Here is a 22,582-nt window from a genome sequence, read left to right on the forward strand (position 1 = left end):
CTTCTAGCAAATATATTTCTCTAACATGACCTAAAATTACAGCTAGGTTAGATGTTCAGAAGGGGTCGCACTTTCGTAGAATATGAGTGAGGGCAAAGCATAGCTAGCTCATAGCTAGCCAACTCCCCGTGTTAATTGAATGGAGATTTGACCGAAAATATTGAGCTATATTGGTAACGGACAGCTCCGTTCTGAAGGATACCACAAAAAAACGGTACAAGCTACATTTAAACTATTCTATGAAATTCTAGAAAATATAGTTTTGTAACATGTCCTAAATTTTTAGCTAATTTAGGTGTTTGGAGAGGGTCGCACTTTTGTGTTTTAGGAAGGATATGTAAACGACAGATAACACCAAAAATATGAAGAAATTATTTCCAAACCGTGTTAAGTCAACAATCATTATGTTGCGCATTTTCAAGAATGCTGGTTAACAAAAAGCAGGTCATTGTCTCATTTCGTGAACAAAGGTCCACTACCATTGTTTCCTTTCGTTTCCTTTATAATCGGTTACCCAACTGAAGCTATAATACCAGCTTTATTGCGATATCGCACATGTAAAACAGACACATGTGCACAACCAGAGAAGATCCGATTTAATCAGTTGAGCTGTTTCAATGAGTGTTATCTTGGTTTAATAGCTTTTAATGGGGTTTAAGTCCTGCAAAGGTCGAGATGAATTCTACTGTAGACATGACTGCATCATGGCGCAAATTATATTAAACATTCAGCAGAAAACATGTTAAATTCAATTCTCGCATTTCGCAATCTATGGGCCCCCATACGGTTTAAACGCGAATTGTGAGAAGTTGGTCGACAAGCCAGACCCGAAAGTAGATATCACCAAACACTCGCACGTAATTTCGCATTTAGTTGTTACAAATACAAATACGCCATTGTCGGTTTAAAATGTTATTATGATGTTACATGCGAATGCACGCTAAACAGCAATGTTAAAATTATAGTAGATCCATTTACTATCTATTGATGACATGGCATCCTTCGTGGAGCTGTTCTCAACATCTTTATTATCACACATCCAATTAAATGGCAGCTTGAACGGCGATGTCAACTCTGAAGGTCAAAAATTGGACTGACAAGAGCAACCGCTGGCGGCGTATCGTATTGTGAAACGCGAGAATTTGACCGTGAACTTCAAAAAATTCTTCTTTTAAAAGACTGACACATTCACAAATACAAAAGATGACGTTTAAAAAGTGTTAATTTTAATTTTATACATTATGTCAATGGCGCGCTATCGTATTAAGGAGATACTACACCCCTGTGGTAAATTTGTAATTTTTTTGCATTTTTTTGCATTTTTCTCAAAAAATAATAACACACTGGTAACAAAAGTTATGTACATTATTGGGGCAAGGATCCCAATAACTACACTGAAATTTCAGGGACTCAAGACAAGCGGTTCAGTATATATGATCGGAAATGAGGTATATCCTAGCGGTACCTTATTATCATAATTAACGAACCTCTTGTATTTGGGTCACCGAAATTCCTATGCAGTAATTGGATTCCTTGCCCAGCTATAATATACATAACTTTTGTTACCACCGTGTTATTAGTTTTTGAAAAAAATGCAAAAATAGACACAAATTTATCGAGGGGTGTAGTACCCCCTTAAAGTGCTCCATTTAAGATGGAAATGTACATTATAATAAGGGACCGTTCACAAACACTTGTTAGGGGGGCCTGATGCAAAAAATTTTTATCACAATATTTTAGATTTTAGAATTAACGGGTGTAACACCGCTGTGGTCTTCATGAAATGGCGGGCTACAAAAGCCTTATTGTATGTATGTATGTAAAGTCTGCACAAAAAGTAACTCAGCTGTTATAAATACGCATATAGATTCAGAACTAATAATTGTTTTCACAATATTTTAACATAAAAAGAAGGATGATTTATTTACACGCATTTTGATACCCCATTTGTCCAAAAGAAAAATACCCCAATTTAAAAGTTGCAGTTATTTGTATTGATTTGAAGTAAGCGCGAAGATAATGGCGAGCTTTACGTGTTTACAGTGCTGGCATTATAACCATTGATCGCTGTAAACTGCAACTTTTAAATTCGGGTAGTTTTCTGTAAAAGCACTACTGTGTTGTTAATATTGAACGACATTTGACGAATTGGGTATCAAAATGCGTGTAAATAAATCATCCTCTCTCTATGTTGAAATATTGTGAAAACAATTATTAGTTCTGAATCTATATGCGTATTTATAACAGCTGAGTTACTTTTTGTGCAGACTTTACATACATACATACAATAAGGCTTTTGTAGCCCGCCATTTCATGAAGACCACAGCGGTGTTACACCCGTTAATTCTAAAATCTAAGACAATGAATGATTTTTTTAGTTGAACGGTCGTGACTACACTCTAAAGATTATTTTACTCAGTGCTGGGAGTATTAAAGCGTGTTGAGTAGTAAGTTGAGTAAAGATTTAGTCAGCAAAGTGCAAATCACGAATTTCCGTATTACCCTCGCCCGAGCAAAGCCGTAAAAATAATGTTGAGTAAAGCAGATTGGAAGTCTAGCTCAACGCTGCGTTAACTGCCACGTTGCATGCAGTGACAGGTGAGGAATTACTCCACGTTGATTTCAAACTTATGCAACGTTACGTTGTCTACCCACGTGCGTCCAACCGAGTTGAAAGCATGGCAGACTTGTATTATGATCTGTTATCTATATGGGGTTTAGCGGAAATTTCGCCCATTCTTGAAGGTAAGAGCTGATTTTTATTGAAGACCTATGATTATATTTTGACGATGACCCGTAGGTTATGCAATTATTGTGTCATTGTGTGATGCAATATGAACTTCTCATGTTTGGCATGCTGAAGTTGGTGAACGTAATGCAAATGAATTTAAGCTATTAAAGTAAAATAATCTTTAGAGTGTAGTCACGACCGTTCAACTAAAAAAAACATTCATTGTCTTAGATTATAGAATAAACGGGTGTAACAACCGCTGTGGTCTTCATGAAATGGCGGGCTACAAAAGCCTTATTGTATGTATGAATGTATGTAAGCTTAAAAGCTTACTTGGTCCGGTATGCTAAATGCAATTACCATACCCTGCATACGATCATGCTGATATTATATTAATATAGAGTGTATGTAATAAACTAATTGGAACGGTGTAACAATTGAAGTGACAGTTCTAGGATAGCTTAAGATGACAGAGGTCTCTAAGATCGATTCCACAACCATTCATACATATCACCTGTTTGATTGTATTATAATACGACTTGTCCCATAGCCTCTATAGCTACTTGAGCATTTGGATATAAAAAGCCACATATGCCATGTACATTATTTCAGATTTTTGAACATGTCACTTTCGGAGCCATACCATATAAAGTGGTATCACTTGGATTCTTCGACAAACCAGAGAACCAAACGAAGACAAAATATTATGTGTTGTTTGCACAATATATTATGTCCTTGTAGATGTTGTGTTATTTTATGTGAATTAAATGGTAATAACACCACAATTGTATGAATCTTGATTGCATTCTCTTGAAGTGTGAGGAATATAAAGTCAAAATATCCGGAGCAGAGGTTCATGATGACATTTTACTCAACAGGGAAGGAGTAACCTGCAGCTATATCATGATATGATGAATAAACATTTCGACTAAATCAGTTGAAGCAACTTCATGTTGCTCAACATTTGGGCAACCAGTCTGCTCAATATCAGTTGAGTCAAATACATGCTGCTCAACAGTTGAGCAAAACGTTTACTTAAACACAGAGCAAAATAATACTCCTTGTGGATTGAGTAAGGTTTTACCATCCTGTTGAGTAAAAAAGCCAACAAATGTTGAGTCATGTATTTACTCTTTTATTGAGTAAACTGTTTACTCAAAGGCAGAGTAAAAAGTCAACTTTACTCAACACCTTTTTACTATCAAAAGGAATAAGATTTTACTCAGGTTGAGTAAAATAATTTTAGAGTGCATAATTCAAGACCGAATTTAATAAAAGGACTAATATGCGTATGACGGCCTATCAATCAGACCGAAAATGCCGTACTGCGCTGGTCAGCAACCAATCTCGCCGCGCCTTTGCCCTGGCGTCGACGCGTTCGCTATTTTTAATTTGGTCTTTAGTTATACTCCTACATGCCTTTAGTGCATTTTAAATGATTGAAATAAAGATGAATGAATGAATGAATGAATGAATGAATGAATGAATGAATGAATGAATGAATGAATGAATGAATGAATAAAATGAATAAACAAACGAATGAATAAATAAATAAATGAATGAATGAAATGACGAAATGACCAGTTTCATATTTTCGTATAATATTATAGGAACTTCTTTCATATATGGTATCAATGTGTCCAGTAACTCTTGCCCACATGCGGTTGCTATTAATAAGGATCTAACATCCTGATAAGTGCTATTTCGATAGTACTACAAATATTTTAATATTTGGAAAAAAAAACACATATTTTTCATCTATAACTTGGTATCATGGTTTTCGTTATACCTCTCCTCCTCAAACGTCTTGTTCTCATATCCTCCTTCTACTGACTCAGTGTTTCCTTTGGTACTTTCCTCATCGTGTCTCACTCCACACCATAAAACGCGTCTGAATTTCTCAGGAAGACAACATAAGAATATATCACAGACTGGAGACATCAATCCTGGTTCTAACTCGTTTGGTTTCTGTGCACCTGTTGTAATAAAGTACAGAAATAACACGCGACTCTCAGTTTTGGTGAAGGAAAACAAGTTATTTCTCTCTAACCCTTACCCCGGGGGTCACTCCCATTGTGGCCTGTACACCATCCGCGATAATGAAAACGCGTAAAGGGTAGTTTTTCGTGGGTAAGCACGATACGCGCGTAACGCGTTTAGGGTGTCAAAAACATGAAATATTGGGAAAAAGGGTAGCAAATTGCAATTGCTAATACGCGGAAATGAAATTTAGGGTATGAAATTTGATGCAAGGAATAAAATCCCTGTTTAGGGTGTGAAAACACCTGTTTAGGGTATTGTTTTAGCCAAGGGATAAATCCTTGTTTAGAGTGCTTTTCAAAAGTTGATTATCGCGGATGGTGTACAGCACCAAAGGGTCGGGTGCTCGAAACCGCACCCAAGAAAATGACAATTCTCTTCATCTTTTTCCTCCCTCTCTTCCTTCTTTCCTTCCCCTGCGCCAAAAATCCTCCTCGAAGTGATGCGTATGTTAATATGTCCCTATAATGATAAATAAAGTAATGTGGTCATGTTTGTTACCTGTTATAAAGCTTGTGATTACTCCGACTAGCAATGTGGCTGTTACAGAGACTGCACTGTACAATAAGTAGCTCATTCCATACCACCACACCTGTAATCCAGTTCTTTCCATGCTAAATGAAACACATGAGAAAAATGATGGTCACTGTATGATTCTATAATCATTTAGATCTTTATATATTTTCTCAGACATGTATCCTCTGGATCCTCGCATTTAATATTTAATGTCTCATATTGACTGATGTCATGCTATGACACAGCAGATAGGCCGCCCTCTCTAATTATAATTACATTTAAATCTTTGTTAGTAAAAAATGAAAAAGCATGAGGGGGTTCTAGATTTAATATTTCTGACATTTTTATTCTTTGCAATTTCATCAAACGTCCTGTCACATCTTGATCGATCGCCCGATAAAGGAAGTGTCCGGCAATCACAACAAAATTCTCGCGCCGAAATTGTCTAGAGCAATGACGTCCCAATTATTCAATGAAGCCTGACGACAAATGAGCACAAATAACCATGACGTCATTTGCTCTAGAAAAACGCACCTTCAACACCATGGGTTGTTCGAGGACACAGCTTCTGATCCCGGATGAAATCCGTATTTTTTCTTCGCAATGAGCGTTTCATTTCATTGATATTGACAAATATTTGTTTGCAATTTAGATTTTGTCAGAAGTAAAATAATTATATGTAATCGATTCCACTCCACTCTCGTCATTCTCACGTATTTTTAAGTTTTTATGCGCAAAAAATTTGAAAACCAGAGAAAAAAATCAGTACATGTTATAACCAAGTATTCTGGTTCACTTACGGTGGTTCGGGAGTCCAGGGTGACGTCATAGGTGGAGAACTTGATGCATACGGAAGAATCGTTGGATCCGGATTGGAGAAGGTGCAGTTGTTAATAGAAACGGGAAGTCTGACACCAGGTGGTGGGTTGAATATCCCACCGATACCGACCCAAAATGAGATTGCGAGGCCAGTTATCAAACCAAGAGCAGCACCCTGACAACAAAAGGTAATTTGTCATGTTTTCAGCATACTGATTTTCTTTGGTTCACGGCGACAATATGATATATCGTAAAAGGGGACGAAATCCAGTTTCATAAAAAGTGCGGGAAATTAATATGACCGAAAATTCAAATTCACTACATTGCGCGCAATTCTGCTCAAATCCAGGCACTGACTGAAATTAACGACAACATTGTCATCTAAGAAAGTACTGTCGAAGTAACATGTTTGGCTTTTTCACAGACGAAGCCTATTGGTCTCCATTTGTTTTGTGTAAGTTTTCTCATCCCATTGGTCATCTTGTATTGCGCACAACGCATGTAATTAAAACATTACAGAGAAGCGCAAAATTCATTTCCTAAAATGACATTGAATTTTCATTCATATCTCAGTGTCTCCAGCTTATTAAAGTTCAGTGAACGGTATATCCAGTTTGCTTATTGTACTTGCTACCTTAAACACTAAGTAAATTATAGTTGTAGATATTTTTTACAGAATATTTGAGCCATGGGAGACTTACTGATCCAAAACTCAGCATTTCATGGTTTTTTCCTTCAACCAATTTGCTTATCATTACTTACTTACAGTAGTATAATGATAGCAAGTTTAATACAACTTTTATCACTAGATATCAATTTTTAACCATTTCCGTAATTCCCGTAATCCTGTGCGAATAACCCGAAACTACGTCATCGTTTGACTACTCGCGCGTGCTCATTGACGTTGTGATAGCGTAGTGTATTTGCAAAGAGTTTTGGGAATTACCGAAATCGGTAGCTGTGTTGCTTACACCCTTGTCATTGTATCGTAGAGGTGACTCTTACCTTCGAGTTGCACCATGGGACGAAAATTGCGAGAGAGAAAAGCCCAAGAAGGGGACCTCCAATCATACCAAAAAGTCTCAGTGCAATCTATAGAGTAGTGAGAAGAGTAAGGCGGAGAGCATCAATTACGACAATACCGAAAGAAAAGCACAAAATACAGTCATGTTCAGTCAAACTTTACTTTCGATCGTCTCGAGAAGCGCTACGTGTTCGATTCGGTCTTTGACAAAAAAGATTGTTCTACTCACTATGAGAACTTCACTCCCCGTTGCGGAAACGATATAAGCCATGCAAATAGAAAGGAGTCCATATCCCAAAACTGTAGGAATATAATATTTACATAGTCAGATAGTGTTGCATATAGGTCATTTTTTTCTTAATTTATATGCTAAATTATCTACGTTCGGTCTCTTCTTCCTAGACAATTGATTTTCGCGGTTTTTATGGAAGTCCTCTTAAAGATTGATGAAATTGATTTATTATTCTTTATATCATTGGTGTTGTCTATTTGATTTTGATGACTGGGCACTGATAGATAAGTATTAGATATTTGAGATCTCAGTGAGCAGTAAAGAAGTAGCCTAAGACTGACGCCCTCGGTTGTCAACTTTCAACATACGCAGCTAGGATGACGAAGGAATCATTCTAATATAGCCTACCAAGTCCTTTTGATATCCAAGTGTACGTGGATTCCTGTGGATTGAAGTACGGCTTGACTATGTCTTCTGATATTGTAGTCGCCATGGAATTCAAACCGGAGGATACGGAGCTGCAAATGAAATGGAAATTTCCAAAGTAAAACAAAAACCTAGCTATTTTTGGGTTATTGCCTATACCGTAAAACCTCGTCTATATTATGGAGTTTGAACAAATAAATTACGGATCCAAGCATATACAAACAAGTATTATTTTGACACCAATATATTGTATTTCCATATTTACGCTTGTTTCAAATTAATTTAGCTTTCATAAAAAGCACTATATATACTTGTAGACGAGGTTTTACGGGATATAATTTGGAATGAGTCCACAACGACAATGCCCCACTCCGTACATCATTGCTGTACACGCCCTCTTAGATAATTACTCGAGAATCTCCCTCCAGGTTAAAAAAACGAGGAATAATTGGGAAAATGGAAAATGGGCGAGGAAAGTGAGATGAGAAGGAAAAGAGAAGACAGGTCAAACAAGGTGCAGGGAAAGAGAAAATTAAGTAACACTGGGTAAAATAACAAAAGAAGTTGGGAAGATGAGGAATAATTACATACTTTTGAGAGCCAGGATATTATACTCACCTTAAAGCCGCACTGAAAATGGCCGCCACAAACAGACCAGGGAGTCCAGGGTAGTCTCCAAAAATATCCATGAGGAAGTAAGGAATAAGCTATAAGAGAGATATGAGATGATAAACAATAGGGTATTGTTTTTAGTTCTATCATACTCGCGACTGTGGTCTTCTTCTTCTTCTTTCTATTACAATTATCGCTAGTATCGCTTTCTTCCTTTTCTTTGTGTGACACTATATGATCTTTGTGTAAAACGTATAGAAATAAGTATAAAAATATTGTTGTTGTTTTTTTCTTCAAATTTAGTGCTACCTCCTTCACAAGCCGTCTTCTGACTTAGTAGACCCCTAACGATCTCATTCCCAATTACCTGGTCAGTAGCTCCAACCCAACCGGCAGTATACGGGTCGCAGTCACTATATCGAGCGAACATGACAAGTCCTGATAAAACGACTCCAAGTAATACCATGTTCAAGCCAAAGATATTAAAATAACATGCTCTGCAAAGAAAAATATAATTAAATGTTTCAAAAGAAGCGTAGTGGGTGTACGAGAAGCTACCCAGCAAACACAAAAACGTTTTTATTAAGTTTTATTTTGGCTTTTGGTTTGCATAAAAACGTGTTGATAACATTAAAATGTCAGGTTATATAAAGGTCAAGAATACCTTTTAAAACGTTTTATATGAAAACACACTGCAACAATATTTTAAATAACATTATTAACATATTTGCACCCAGCAAACTTGGCCCCTGTAATAACAGATTTATCTGGAGGGTAACCCTGTATAAATGTGATTTTAATAAATAAATAAATAAACACTGAAGTGTTCTTAAAAGGGTTTTTTCAAAACCTTTTATTAACATTTAAATGTCGGGTTATATAAAGGTCGTGAAAACGTTTTTAAAACGTTATTGCAAATATTTTGGGCAAATATTTTTCGCAAAATATTTTTTCAACCCCAAAATAACATCCTGTTTAGAATGGTTTGTATCAAGTTTTCAAAAATGTTGTTGGAATGTTATTAAAACATTTATATACCTTTTATATAACCCGACATTTTTGTTTTCTGTAAAAAAAAATGTGTTTGCCGATCAGTAGATTATCAAAAAATGATTTTTAATGTTATGAAAACGTTTTATAACCTTAATATTCCCTTTATATAACCTGACATTTAAACGTTTTATGACAACCTTTTTATTGCCTTTTGCGAATGATGTCGAAAACGTTTTGTGTTTGCTGAGTACATACATTGATGGAGAGAGTGTCTATCTGTGAGCCATCAACAACGCTCTTCTGATTTGCATATAACCTTTGAGTTCTACCGGCTAAGACGCCCGGGGTGCCAGTTGAACCGTCAATGAAGTCATCACCGACCAAAATTTCGCGGTAAAAGGGTATCTTTTTAAGCATAGGCCACGTCCCGCGCGGGACGCGAAAAGGGTCTCAATTTTGGTGTTTTCTGGAAAAAAAGGGTACCTTTTTACAATAGATATGTCGGCGTTTTGGGTTCATGAAAAATCAAAGTCCAGCATTTGACATCAGCCGCTGTTTTCGTTCCTGATTGTAAACAACTTCTTACTTCCGGGTCTGTAAGTGTAATATATTAGTCTTGTGCCCGGTCTTGTACCATGATTAAAACTCGGTGATGTTTGTGCATGCTGCCGAGCGGGCTGCGTAGAGACGGGCGTAGAGACTACGAATTTTGTACAAGGTACAGATACTGTGTAATCGGAATGGATTACGACATACGTTTGACTGCTGAACCAGATATGACAGGAACCATGCCTTTTGGAAATCGTGAAGTGACATTTGCCATCGCTGTTTGTTGTGTATGACCACAATTTTGTGTTAAGGATGATATTCCAGGCTATTTTATATTATAACAGAAATTGTATGTAAAGGGATTGGAAATACACTAGGTAAATATTCCTTTCTACCTTCGTCAGTGAAAAGGGTCATTGGGACATGTAAGGTCAGTGATATGGGTACCTTTGTTTGCACCATGGCTGTGGTCAGTGATTTGGGTATCCTTTTTTCATAGCAGGTCAGTGGTAAGGGTTACCTTTCAGCCCCGGCATGTCAGTGTTTTGGGTGAAAAATAAAAGTGTCTGGTCAGTGATGACAACATGCAATGGTATATGAGTGGCACCCCCGGGCTAAGACGTAATTTTATATAGAAGTATACGAGGAATGTCCTTCCGATATCAACTAATTTAGCTTTTTTAAACCAAAAAGTGACATTTTTGACATTTAACAGTCCCCGAAGTAAACTTTATAATTATTTTCATATGATGGTCGGCTTTTCAACTCAGCTACATACACTTCAAGTACATAGCATTAGTTTTAATAATTTAACATTATAATTTGTATTATATCGCGAATTTCGAAAAATCAAAATAATATGACATCAGAAGGGTGCAATTTGGTGTGTCTGATATGCATTCAGGTCCCACAAAAATACTGTGCAAAGGTGGTTGACCGAGCTCTTTGGTATAAATATTAATATAAATGTTAAAACACTTACCCTTGTGCGTGTCGGAGTGATTTGCAGCTGAGGTACCGTTGCACTTGTGCCTGGTTAACTCCAAATGCTGCTAACCATAAGAGGCCACCACCAACGTTTATTGTCCAAAATGTATGTCGGACTCGCGGGTCGAACTCGAAACTGAAAATAACGGAAAAAAGGTATATATAATGATAATACTACTGCAAAAATGTTAAATTCTTGTCTTATAAGTGCTAATTGAGCAAGCATAATAATTCAAAACAGAATTAAGTAATCGGCATTATTGTGTACCACAAGGATCTGTCGTAAGCCTAATTATCGTGATTGCTTTTTGCCCAGTGTATGTTATCTGCTTGTACTTATCCTTCACCTGTACAATTTAACAAGTATACTTTTTTGGTTGTTTTGAGGAATGCTCCTCCTCTACCGTCTGCTTCAGTTCTAAGCTACATCATCAGTGTGTTTCCCGGGTGTGTTTCATCTTTATCTCTCTAATCGTAATATGAAGACCTGAGCGCAAGAAGACCGTAAGTCCACTTGGCCCTTCAACATGTATACACTAAAGTTATGCATAGTTTCTTAGGGTTTTATAATGTTAAATACATGTTCCAGGGTAAAAACATCATGAAAGGTTGTGAAAAATTTGTTTTGGCCCCTGAACATGTATAAAACATTACCAAACTATACGAAACTATACACACATTGAGTGTATACATGTTGAGGGGCCAAGCGGACTTACGGTCTTCTTGCGCTCAGGTCTTCATATACAAATAAATAAGATGCTCATCTTACTGAACAAAGTCAATACGTCCTCTTTCGTCGGCTATCCTGAATACTTCCGATATCCCACCAACTTCAATGCTTCCTTTAATAATGAGCAACAAGAATCCAATCCACATTACGGATAGCTGAAGAACATCAGTCCATATAACAGCTTTTAATCCACCCTGTATGGATTAAGACAAATTTTTCATCCGGATCTTGAAGGTTAAAGTTGAATGCGCTTAAAATTTAATAAAAACAAAAGCGGCTTAAGTGTACAGCTCAACTTACCGTACTTTTCCTAACCAGACAGTCCATGCCAAAATTGTTACTACACCTTTACATTTCATCGAATCTCTTTTTGATGTCTGTCATTTTGAACATCACACTTGAAAGATGTATGCTATGTAGAAACTTTATTTTGCAATTTCATAATTTGCATATTATTAGCATATTTGCAAGAAAAAACATGAAAATCAATAAATACCTATATTTTTCAAATTATTTCAATATTTTATTAGAAATTAAGCATGTAGGCCGTTTGTTATGACTTGATGAATGAAGCTGATAACCCTAACACCCAAAAATCTTACAAAATCTTGTATTTTTCCAGATTAGACCCTACTATAACCCTAACACCCAAAAATCTTACAAAATCTTACGATGAAAAATTCTGCGCATGCATGAATCCCAGGGTCTGCGATGACGCAATCAGCCTAAGTGTTATATGAGCACGGAATTGCTGGCCGGGCAGCAATAACCCGTGTAGCTACCGGTCCGTGATCATGCGGTTGGCATGCGAGGGTCATAGGTTCGAATCCCGGGGTGCCAAGTCAAAATTCTTCTTCTCCTTGACTTTTTCGGATCTTCTTTGACTTCCGATCCCAAAAAGCAGGGTCCAGCGTTAGGGTTAACTAAGATGTATTTTTCCAGATTAGACCCTACTATAACCCTAACACCCAAAAATCTTACAAAATCTTACGATGAAAAATTCTGCGCATGCATGAATCCCAGGGTCTGCGATGACGCAATCAGCCTAAGTGTTATATGAGCACGGAATTGCTGGCCGGGCAGCAATAACCCGTGTAGCTACCGGTCCGTGATCATGCGGTTGGCATGCGAGGGGTCATAGGTTCGAATCCCGGGGGTGCCAAGTCAAAAATTCTTCTTCTCCTTGACTTTTTCGGATCTTCTTTGACTTCCGATCCCAAAAAGCAGGGTCCAGTGTTAGGGTTAAACAGATTTTGATATTTTTGCTTATTTTTCCTTTTTTGCCCCAAAATGTGTAAAAATCACAATTTTTGGATGACCTATATTTTCTTTGAATATTTATAAAATTTCTTAATTTAGGTATAATACAGTGCAGAAAAAGATGTCAAAAAATCTGTTAAACAGATTTCCAATAAATTGTTCCATTTTCCATTTTGGGTTAAATACTCAATTTTCATGCGCGAGATATTTGAAACATAAAATGAAAACATGTCCATTGCACTTTTTCCTCGAGATGTACTATAATATCAAGGTTACGGATATATTATAATCCCTTCTTATCTTCACTGATCCATCAGATACCTATTGTTATGAATGATCAATGAAAAGGTTCAGAACTGGGCTACTAATGGTCTGTCAAGTATCTATAGTTATTTTCATGACTGTGTCAACTCAAAAATCATGCAAGGTCGAATGTAGGAAAAGTATGATCAGTTGAGCTGTATAGCAAAGCCATTACCATGATTATACAATTGGATTGGTGTAATATTGCGGTAGAAACACAAAATGCACCTTCTATGGACACCCAATATAAATACCCAACCGGTGGTTGCTACTTACTCATTCTTGAATAGAGCAATGACCTCTGGCAACCGGGCAGAACTGACCGCAACCGGCGGTCGACCGCCGGTGGAGTTTTGATTTCATCCCTAACATTATTTTTAAGCGTATACCTCCGTTAATCTATGTTATCATATCGTACCCCTGTTTGCATATTTATTTTGCATTTCATATTATTTTGAATTAAAGTTTTAACTTCAACACTACACTATTTTTCGCTCACCTGGAACGTTTTCACTAGTCCGACTAGCGTCTTCAGCAGGTTCCAGGTGAGCGAAAAATAGTGTAGTGTTGAAGTTAACACTTTAATTCATTTTATCTACCACAACGTATGAATATACATTCGCATTTATTTTATCCATACAAAATATATGACTTCACAGGTTCACGTTACCAGGCACAACCTTAAAACTGTATTACTGTTAATAGGTTCAAACAATCCGCATAAACGTGTTTACATCACCGTTCAAGTCAAAGTCTACGTGACAATAACTGTTTTCGTGTCAAAATATGAAATGTCATATACAACAGATGTAATCATCCAATAAGTCGGTCGTTTTTACTTTGTTGTTCTTTTCTTTAAAAGTTCAATTTTCCTTTATGTTTTTACTTACAATAGTACAATAGAATGTACAGACTAGCCCACACGCCCACACAGCTCCCCATAACGGAAAACCAGTCACTGTGTGTAAACAACAAAATATTGATATACAAATAATTATCATGATTATGTAAGTTCATTTAGTTTTTCAATATCGTCATAATTCGAAAGAAAAACACCCAAAATCAATATAAAAACATTTAAATCAGAAAATATAAAATTGACTTAAAATTGATGTAAGTGACGTTGCGGTGTACGTTGGTAGGGGTGTAGTGGTTTTTGTGCGTGCGGGGTGCGTACGTTTGGTGGGTGCGTTTATGACGATGGGTGTGTTATGACGATGGGTTTGTTGTCTGTTAATGTTGGTGCGTCAAACAGCACTAAGCGCGTGAGATTCCCTCAGTACAGGAAGAAGCACAAGAGACCAGTAAACAGCAGAAATATTAGACAGAATGCTATTGAATACAACCGTCCAGTCTACATGTGCTCCATAGACTATTCAAAAGCATTTGATACTGTTCAACATAAAAATCTTTGGGACTTTAGTATCAATGGCCTTCACCAAACATGTGGTAAACTGCTCAGGACACTCTATGACGATCAGTAATCTGCAGTTAGAACTACAAGTGGTGACGGTACAAGGGGTGAGACAAGGTGTATTTTATCTCCTTATCTGTTTCATGCGTATGCAGAGTACATCATGCGAATGCCCCTCAAAAACTACAGTAGTGGAATATATGTTTGACGCAGAACGATATAAGCCTTTTTGAAGTATGGCGGGCACAAAAGGAGAGGGCGTACTTTGATTTGGGTAATCATTTGTCATCTGAGAAAACATACAAATGATTACCCAAATCAAAATACGCCCTCTCCTTTGGTGCCTGGCATACTTCAGAAAGCTAAATGCTGCATGCTGACGACACACGACTATGGCAAGCCAAAAGGCCCATTACGTATTGCGACAACGCGTTGCTTTCGCCAAAGCAACGCGTTGCTTTCGAAAGCAACGCGTTGCTAAGCCAACCAATAGAAATAGAGCTTTTAACAACGCGTTGCTTTCCCAAAGCAACGCGTTGCTTACATACTCAATTCAGAGGCGCCCAAGCCGAGGTTTTGCTCAGCCAATAATATCGTCGCTTTGAAGAGCTGTTGGTTATGTCCATATCCCGCCTTATTGGTACTAGCTGTTTCATGTAACAGCATGTTTTGCGTGTATCACACTGTTGTACACTCAATTGTAGGCCTAAATGCCCAGTCTGAGAAATTCATTGAGTAACAATACTAATTTGTTCATTATCATCAAAACGAAATCCATTTCAGGCGTAAATTTCACAGATATTATGAGAACAATAATTATAATTATAAATATAAGCTTATAACGAGTTTCTTGGATGCTTGTGTGTATCCTGTAAGAGTCGCTGTGATTGGTTGTCGCCACAAGACGTGAAGAATGACAACAACGTGTTGTTTGTGAAAGCAACGCGTTGCTTTCAGAAGGCGAAAGCAACGCGTTGCTTTGGGAAAGCAACGCGTTGCTAAAAGCTCAATTTCTATTGGCTGGCTAAGCAACGCGTTGCTTTCCCAAAGCAACGCGTTGTCGCAATACGTAATGGGCCTTTTGGCTTGCCATACACGACACTACTCTGTTATGTGCATGGAAATTAGGATTATTTCTTCAACTAAACTGTCAAGTTACAGTTGTTACACCAAAGCGCAAAACCGACATGAGTGGAGAAACTTCATCAGGAAGGTCACGACTATACTTAGACATGGGTAGATCGACGACGACAATGTGGGTGCGCATGTGACGTGGTGTGGGTTTATAATATGTCTCTGTTTCTTAACGTATCTCTCTGTTTATCTACTTTCCATACCTTCGTTAAGAGCTAGTGCAGGAGCGTAGATTGCTATTCCCATGTAAAATATCTACAGATAATTAATAAAAATGTACACATTTTATAGCGCCTTTAGAACATTTTATCAAAGCTCTTTACATTTATTCCGCTGTCAGGATAAGTGGGACAGTTGCGATCAAGTGTCTTACCCTATGAAACAGCGCGTTGGGACACTTATGTTGGTCAATTATGAACAATTTCAAACATTTAAGGGATGGGGTATGAACATTTGGACAGTATTTATTGTGGGACATTAGAGCACATCAGACATATCGAATTGCATTCTGAATACGAAGAATGTCCTTCTGATATCAAATAATTTTGATTTTTGAAATTCGCAATGTAATACACATTTTATGGCAAATGATTAAAATTGATATTTTTGATATTTAACAGTACTCAAGTAAACTTTATAAATATGATGATTTATACTTAAAGTGTATGTAGGTGGTATGAAAAGCCGACGATCAATTGAAAATTTTAACCTTTCGTATTGAAGATATGAATTTTTTTTCCCAAAACACCAAAAAAAAAAAAGGTCTTTTGGCGATGATCATCGGCTTTTCCTCCCAGCTACATACACTTTAAGAATATATTATTAGATTTATTAAATTTACTTCCAGGACTGTTATGTATCAAAAATGTGAAAAATGTCAAATTTTAATAATTTGTCATAATATTTGTATTATATCGTGAATTTCAAAAATTAAAATTATTTGATATCAGAAAGACATTCTTCGTATTCAGAATGCAATTCGATATGTCTGATGTGCTCTCATGTCCCACAAAAAATACTGTTGGAACGCTCAAAACGCTCATTCCAGATCCCTTAAACGCAGATGCAAACGTATTGTATTTGTATTGTTAAATTATATATAGTAACCCAGCAAACACAAAAACGTTTTAAAAACGTTTTAAATAAGTTATATTTTGGCTTTTGGTTTAGGTAAAAACGTTTTAATAACATTAACATGTCGGGTTATATAAAGGTCATGATAACGTTTTAAAACTTTTGCATGAAAACACACTACAACAATATTTTTAAATGTTTTCAAAAAATGTTATTGTAAACTATTTTTGCAAACATTTTTGCCAAATATTGTGTCAATACTTAAATAACATTATGTTAAAATATTTGAACTCAGCAAACACAGAAATGTTCTTAAAATGTTTTTTTCAAACCGTTTAATAACATTTAAATGTCGGGTTATATAAAGGTTATGAAAACGTTTTTAAAACGTTATTGAAAATATTTTGGGCAAACATTTTTCGCAAAATATTTTTTCAACCCCAAAATAACATTCTATTTAGAATGTTTTGTATCAAGTTTTCAAGAATGTCATTGGAATGTTATTAAAACGTTTTTATACCCTTTATATAACCCGACATTTAAACGTTTTCTGTAAAACATTTTTGTTTGCTGAGCAGTAGATTATAAAAAATGTTTTTTAAGGTTATGAAAACGTTTTATACTCTTAATATACCCTTTATATAACCCGACATTTAAACGTTTTCTGACAACCTTTTATAACCTTTTGCGAATGATGTCGAAAACGTTTTGTGTTTGCTGGGAAGTGATTAAAATGAACTACATAATGATTAAAAGTAGAATATTGAAAACAAGAAAAACTTAGCTTAATCTCTATCAGCAGTGAAAGTTTAGTCTATATAGGTACAATACCACTAATTCGCAATAACACAGTTTTCAATAGCAAAATAGGTCATTTCAAGCCTCACCCCAAAACAAAACCTAAAATAAAAACAATAAACAACATACATACCATTTGAATCTGGAATGTCCCCATGCCAAGCAGACGAACTTTTCTGTTAAAACGTCTCTCTAAATACTGAAATAAATACAATAATCATAAAAATATAAACATTGTATAATTGTAATAATTGTAAATTGAGATGATTATTTGTGTAAATTTGGTCTCACTAGAAAGATAAAGTTGTTTTTGTATATTATTCTATGGTGGCTCGATCTTGTCATTCAAGGGTCCCCTTGCTGAAAAAGATGGTCCCATCAACTCGTGCAATATATTAATAGCAATAGGGGCCTATATAGCAACTCATCATTTATTAAAGCCTTAATGTACGATTTCCGTCAAATTTTGATTTTGTTATTCTTTATTCAAAATGTTGAAATAATAAAGTTGCTGTCCATTTTAGGTTGAAATAACAAGGTAAAGTGAAAGAAACCCCACTGGTTATTTTGCCCATTCAACACAATTTTTAAATTATGATAATATGTCGAACTTTGCTCTGTTGACCTACAAAGACAAGAAATTTGGCCGATTCCATTTAGGTGCAAGTTGGGACATGTGTAAACATTACAAATATGCACACAAAAAAACAGGTTTGAAAAAAATAAACCAATTTCATATTATAAGATCGTACATTATGGCTTTAAATGGACCAGACAAAAACAGTCCTACAAAAGTCACCATAATTTTAATTATGGTGACTTTTGTAGGACTATTTTGCTTAAAAGCAATAATTAATAAAGCCAAATTAAGGTATATTGGCGACGACAAAAAAGATGTTTAGGGGCCCGACCGACTCAGATTTAGTGTTTTGGGGATATTATTTTTTATGATCAGATTTGTTATATTTTTAAGCTTTTTGTGATATTTTAGGGTCATTTTAGCTTTCCAGACAAAAAAACCAATGGGAAACTAAGGCGATGAAAAACCAGAATTGTATTGGTATTTAAAAAATATAGGCATACTTGCGTACCTCATAGACACTAGTCACTTGCAGCTTATAGAAAACTGGCATATACACATATGCAGTCAGTAGACTCACTATAGTATAGGCTAGCCCGAACCACCAAAACATAGTCCCGTAATAGTAAATCTCCGCAGGTGAACCCAAAACCGTCACAGCCGACATAAACGTCGCTACCAAAGACATTCCAACAGGAATCGCACTCATGCTTCGGTCTGCAACGAGATATTCTTTTGTAGTTTTTTGTCTGCCACCACATACGGCATGAAATATTCCGATCCCTGCGGAAATGCATAGAAGTAGAACGAAGACCACGTAGTCTGGCCCGGTGAAGGTGTTATTGTGTTGTTCCACCATGTTGGTGAGGTAAGGATTATGAACACTGCCTGGAATTTTAATGAGTCAATTCTATCTTCTTAGCTGTAATATTCCTAGCAAGCTGACTAGTATATGTAGTAGCGGAGAATGTCATGTTATTTTTCCGATAACCAATTATTAGCACTGGAGTAGTCACAAATAACTTTATTCGTACGCTTTACAGTATATTAACAGTTTTGAGACGCAGTGTTGTCCTAAGCTAATAATAAGTAGCTGAAAAGCAAATTTATCAATAGGTAGTGTTAACATTGAACCCTTTCATGTTATGCATGACGACACCTATATAGTACTTCAACCCACAGACACTGTAAAATAAAACACAATTAACACAATGGACCACAATGGCCTCATCCCAATGTAATACTTCAATAACCTCAATAACCTCAAGTTGCAGGGTATGAGTTTTTGTACCCAAATTTTCAGAGGTCATTCAATGAATATACAAATGTATTGGGGTTAAAGAACTGTGCCCTGATTGGATGAGCATGTTGTGGATCCTAGTGTCAGGGCACAGTTCCTTAACCCAATATGCTTGTGCACTAATTGAATGACATTTGAACACACTGGGTACAAAATATCACATTCCCCAACTCGATGCCAATCGATGCCCTTTAGAAGGCATCGAAACTTTTAAAAACACATCTTTTTATGTAAATGTAATTTGTAATTATTTCCTTATGTATTGTAAAGGCGCTTTGACCTTTAATTAGATAATATGCGCGGTATAAATTGTATATGTATGTATGTATGTAAGTTACCACCGTTGAATGGAGCATATTGACTCATACCATTGGGAATTGGACAACCCTGGTTCATAATGTATGCTGATCAGACCAATATCTCAATGCTGTAAAAAGTCACGATTAGATTGTGTGTTTGCTTACTTGCAGTTGAATGATTTCTTTGATTTTTCAGTACCACTTCATTTTCATAATTTCTCATAACTTTTGTCACTTATATATGACCTTTATTTGATTAAATCTTTTCATTTTACGCAACCTGATTGGCGCCTACCTTCACCTTGGCCCACAATGGCCTCATAAAAATGACATAGTCCAATAACCTTAATTAAACAACCATAGTATATTAAATATTTGACCTCCCGTTACAGAGTATGAGTTTTTGTACCCAAATTGTCAAAAGTCATTCAATGAATAATGATACAATTGTATTGGGGTTACAGAACTGAGCCCTGATAGATGATCATGTTGTGGATCCTAGTGCTTGTCGCCTACGCTCGTCTAGTCACATGCACCAAACCAACCAAAACCAGCAAGCGTAACCGAATCTTCATGCCAATGAAAATGATAGAAACTCTTTAGATAAATATCATCGAATTTAAGTATTTATTGAATAGCAAAATTATTACACGTGAGGGGATTCCGAATTTGTAATATGTTTTTAAAAATAGACAATTTTGCTGCACAGTCTCGTGTTGTTTACCGCATTTGCATTCAAATGTATATAGGAATACCACTCGCTGTGTATGAGCTATTATGGCAGTGCGGAAGTGCGGAAGTGGTCACGTGCATGTTTAACGTATTTATAAATATAGTCGAAGCACAATGTATAACCCCAATTTAGTCTGATTTACATTAGCTACCTGTTCATTTGAGATTCTAATAAGATGCTTATTCTCACATATCGCGCTGTTAAGAGGTGATGGGATTTTTTTAGAAATGTTGATCAAAAGTTCAAAATTGATGGTGCATATCAATGACCAAACTCTGTAGTTTCATATTTTAGCATGATCACTTGTGTAAGGTCTTGGGAAATTATGTAAATAGGCTTTGATGTTGCATTTTAACTCACGCATTTTTTGTTTGCAGCCAAGATTTCATAAATTTCCCTATCGGCGATTTTCCCACAACTTCCCCTTGGTATGTTGTACACGCCCATTAAATAATTATGCTACTTACATCCAACTTTAGAGAACGGCATATGCCTTAATGAATCTCGTTAATGCAGACAATTCGACGTGATTTTGCAAGCTTGGAAACATCTATTTCTACTTGCTATTTTGTAAATCAAAATTTAAAAAATTGTCCACTTTTTTAACGAAAAAGACTTATACATCCACTCCGCCAGCGAAGAAATGTACATGCATCCTGTTAAAATCGACCACTTTAGTGCTGAAAACACATGTCAAAGTTTTGGGATCCCAATTTGCAAACTTTAAATGTTCTAGATATATGTTGCGAGCGCAGCTAGCAGGAAGGAAAATTTGCATATTAAAGCGTTTCCGTACTGTTTTCCTAAGCCTTTTAGAGCGTTTAATTTAAAAGGCGCCCCATGAATGTGTGCCAAAATCGCTTCCCCCCCCACACACACACACACACTCACACCCTCTCACTGCTGCACAAAAAGATGCGCCAACTATGTGACTAATTACATTAGGGGCTGTGCAATAGTTATGTGTACCCCCGGGTGGTGAATTTTCAAAATGGTCTGCCAAAAATCTCTTGACCCCCTCTTTTACCGTGCCAAAAATCTTAGCCTCCCCTTTGACGTGCCAAAAACCTTCCCCCCTTTGACGTGCCAAAATTTTTGCCCCTCCCCCTTACATGTGCAAGATTTTGGGGAAGCCGAATTTAAAACCTTAAATTTTGCATATTTGAATGTGTTCCTAACGTTTTCCTACACCTTTTTAGGGCGTAATATAGAAAAGGTACCCAAAATATCTGTGCCAAAAATCGCATGATGAGATGCTATTGACAGGTGACGTTGGCGCGCAGAAATAAATACATATAAAAATGCCCGAAAATATGGAATTTTGACCTTTGATCTATATATTAACAATGTGCGCCATCAGAATCCAAAAAAATGTTTTGCTGGAAAATGAAACTTACCATAGATGTCTTCCGTTTTATACTTATTCGGATCTTAATGGCGCAGCCCGTTATCATACTTTGAGGTTTGCACGAGGACACTTTCATCAAAACATTGGATTTGTTGTTTTTGTGCGCCATCAAAATCCCAACCTTTTTCCTTATTGTGATATAACCATTCAGGCTGGGATCATGATGGCGCAAGATTTTATGCACCTCCAAAGTTTATCATTTGTAAACTTGGCTCAATAATTTTTTTTTTCAATTGAACGAGGGCGCTGTGCACGCTCATATTATACATTATGGGTTGTTGGTGTTTGAGTCGAAACCCTCAAACCACCCGTCCTATATGCTCCGTTAACCGTTTCACACAGTGACTAAGCGTCAAAAACGGGCCGATACCCATGAATTAATACTACGTTTTATTATTCCGTTTTAACTATTTAAGTTACATATCTTGGAACAGGTTCATCAGATTTTATACAAACTAAGAGTTTTTGATTTGTCAAAACCAATTGAAGAAACTTACTTTATTGCTGAGCATTTCATCGGTGAACCACTGACCCCTGACGTTTTCGAAGTTTGATGTTGTTGTGATGATCCAACAGCTGACGACTGGCGGGAAGTTATGTCACTTCCGGTAGCGATGTTA

The 22,582-nt window shown here is 36.4% G+C and overlaps 1 protein-coding gene across 1 annotated transcript; it reads right to left on the reverse strand.

Moving 5' to 3' along the window:
- Positions 1-1,965: 1,965 nt before the first annotated feature.
- Positions 1,966-19,312, reverse strand: LOC140169693 (sodium-coupled monocarboxylate transporter 2-like). The gene is made up of 14 exons (XM_072192991.1): positions 18,734-19,312; positions 17,776-17,841; positions 15,974-16,025; positions 14,113-14,180; positions 11,699-11,853; positions 10,925-11,065; positions 8,768-8,897; positions 8,407-8,495; positions 7,771-7,880; positions 7,360-7,430; positions 7,112-7,198; positions 6,088-6,281; positions 5,273-5,385; positions 1,966-4,707 (listed from the first exon to the last, which is right to left on the reverse strand). Exons 1-14 carry the CDS (start codon positions 19,079-19,081, stop codon positions 4,490-4,492), a joined length of 1,842 nt encoding a protein of 613 aa, XP_072049092.1. The 5' UTR covers positions 19,082-19,312; the 3' UTR covers positions 1,966-4,489.
- Between the last annotated feature and the right edge of the window lie 3,270 nt (positions 19,313-22,582).

This window comes from Amphiura filiformis, chromosome 14 (genome assembly GCF_039555335.1).
Source record: "Amphiura filiformis chromosome 14, Afil_fr2py, whole genome shotgun sequence".
NCBI lineage: Eukaryota > Metazoa > Echinodermata > Ophiuroidea > Amphilepidida > Amphiuridae > Amphiura > Amphiura filiformis.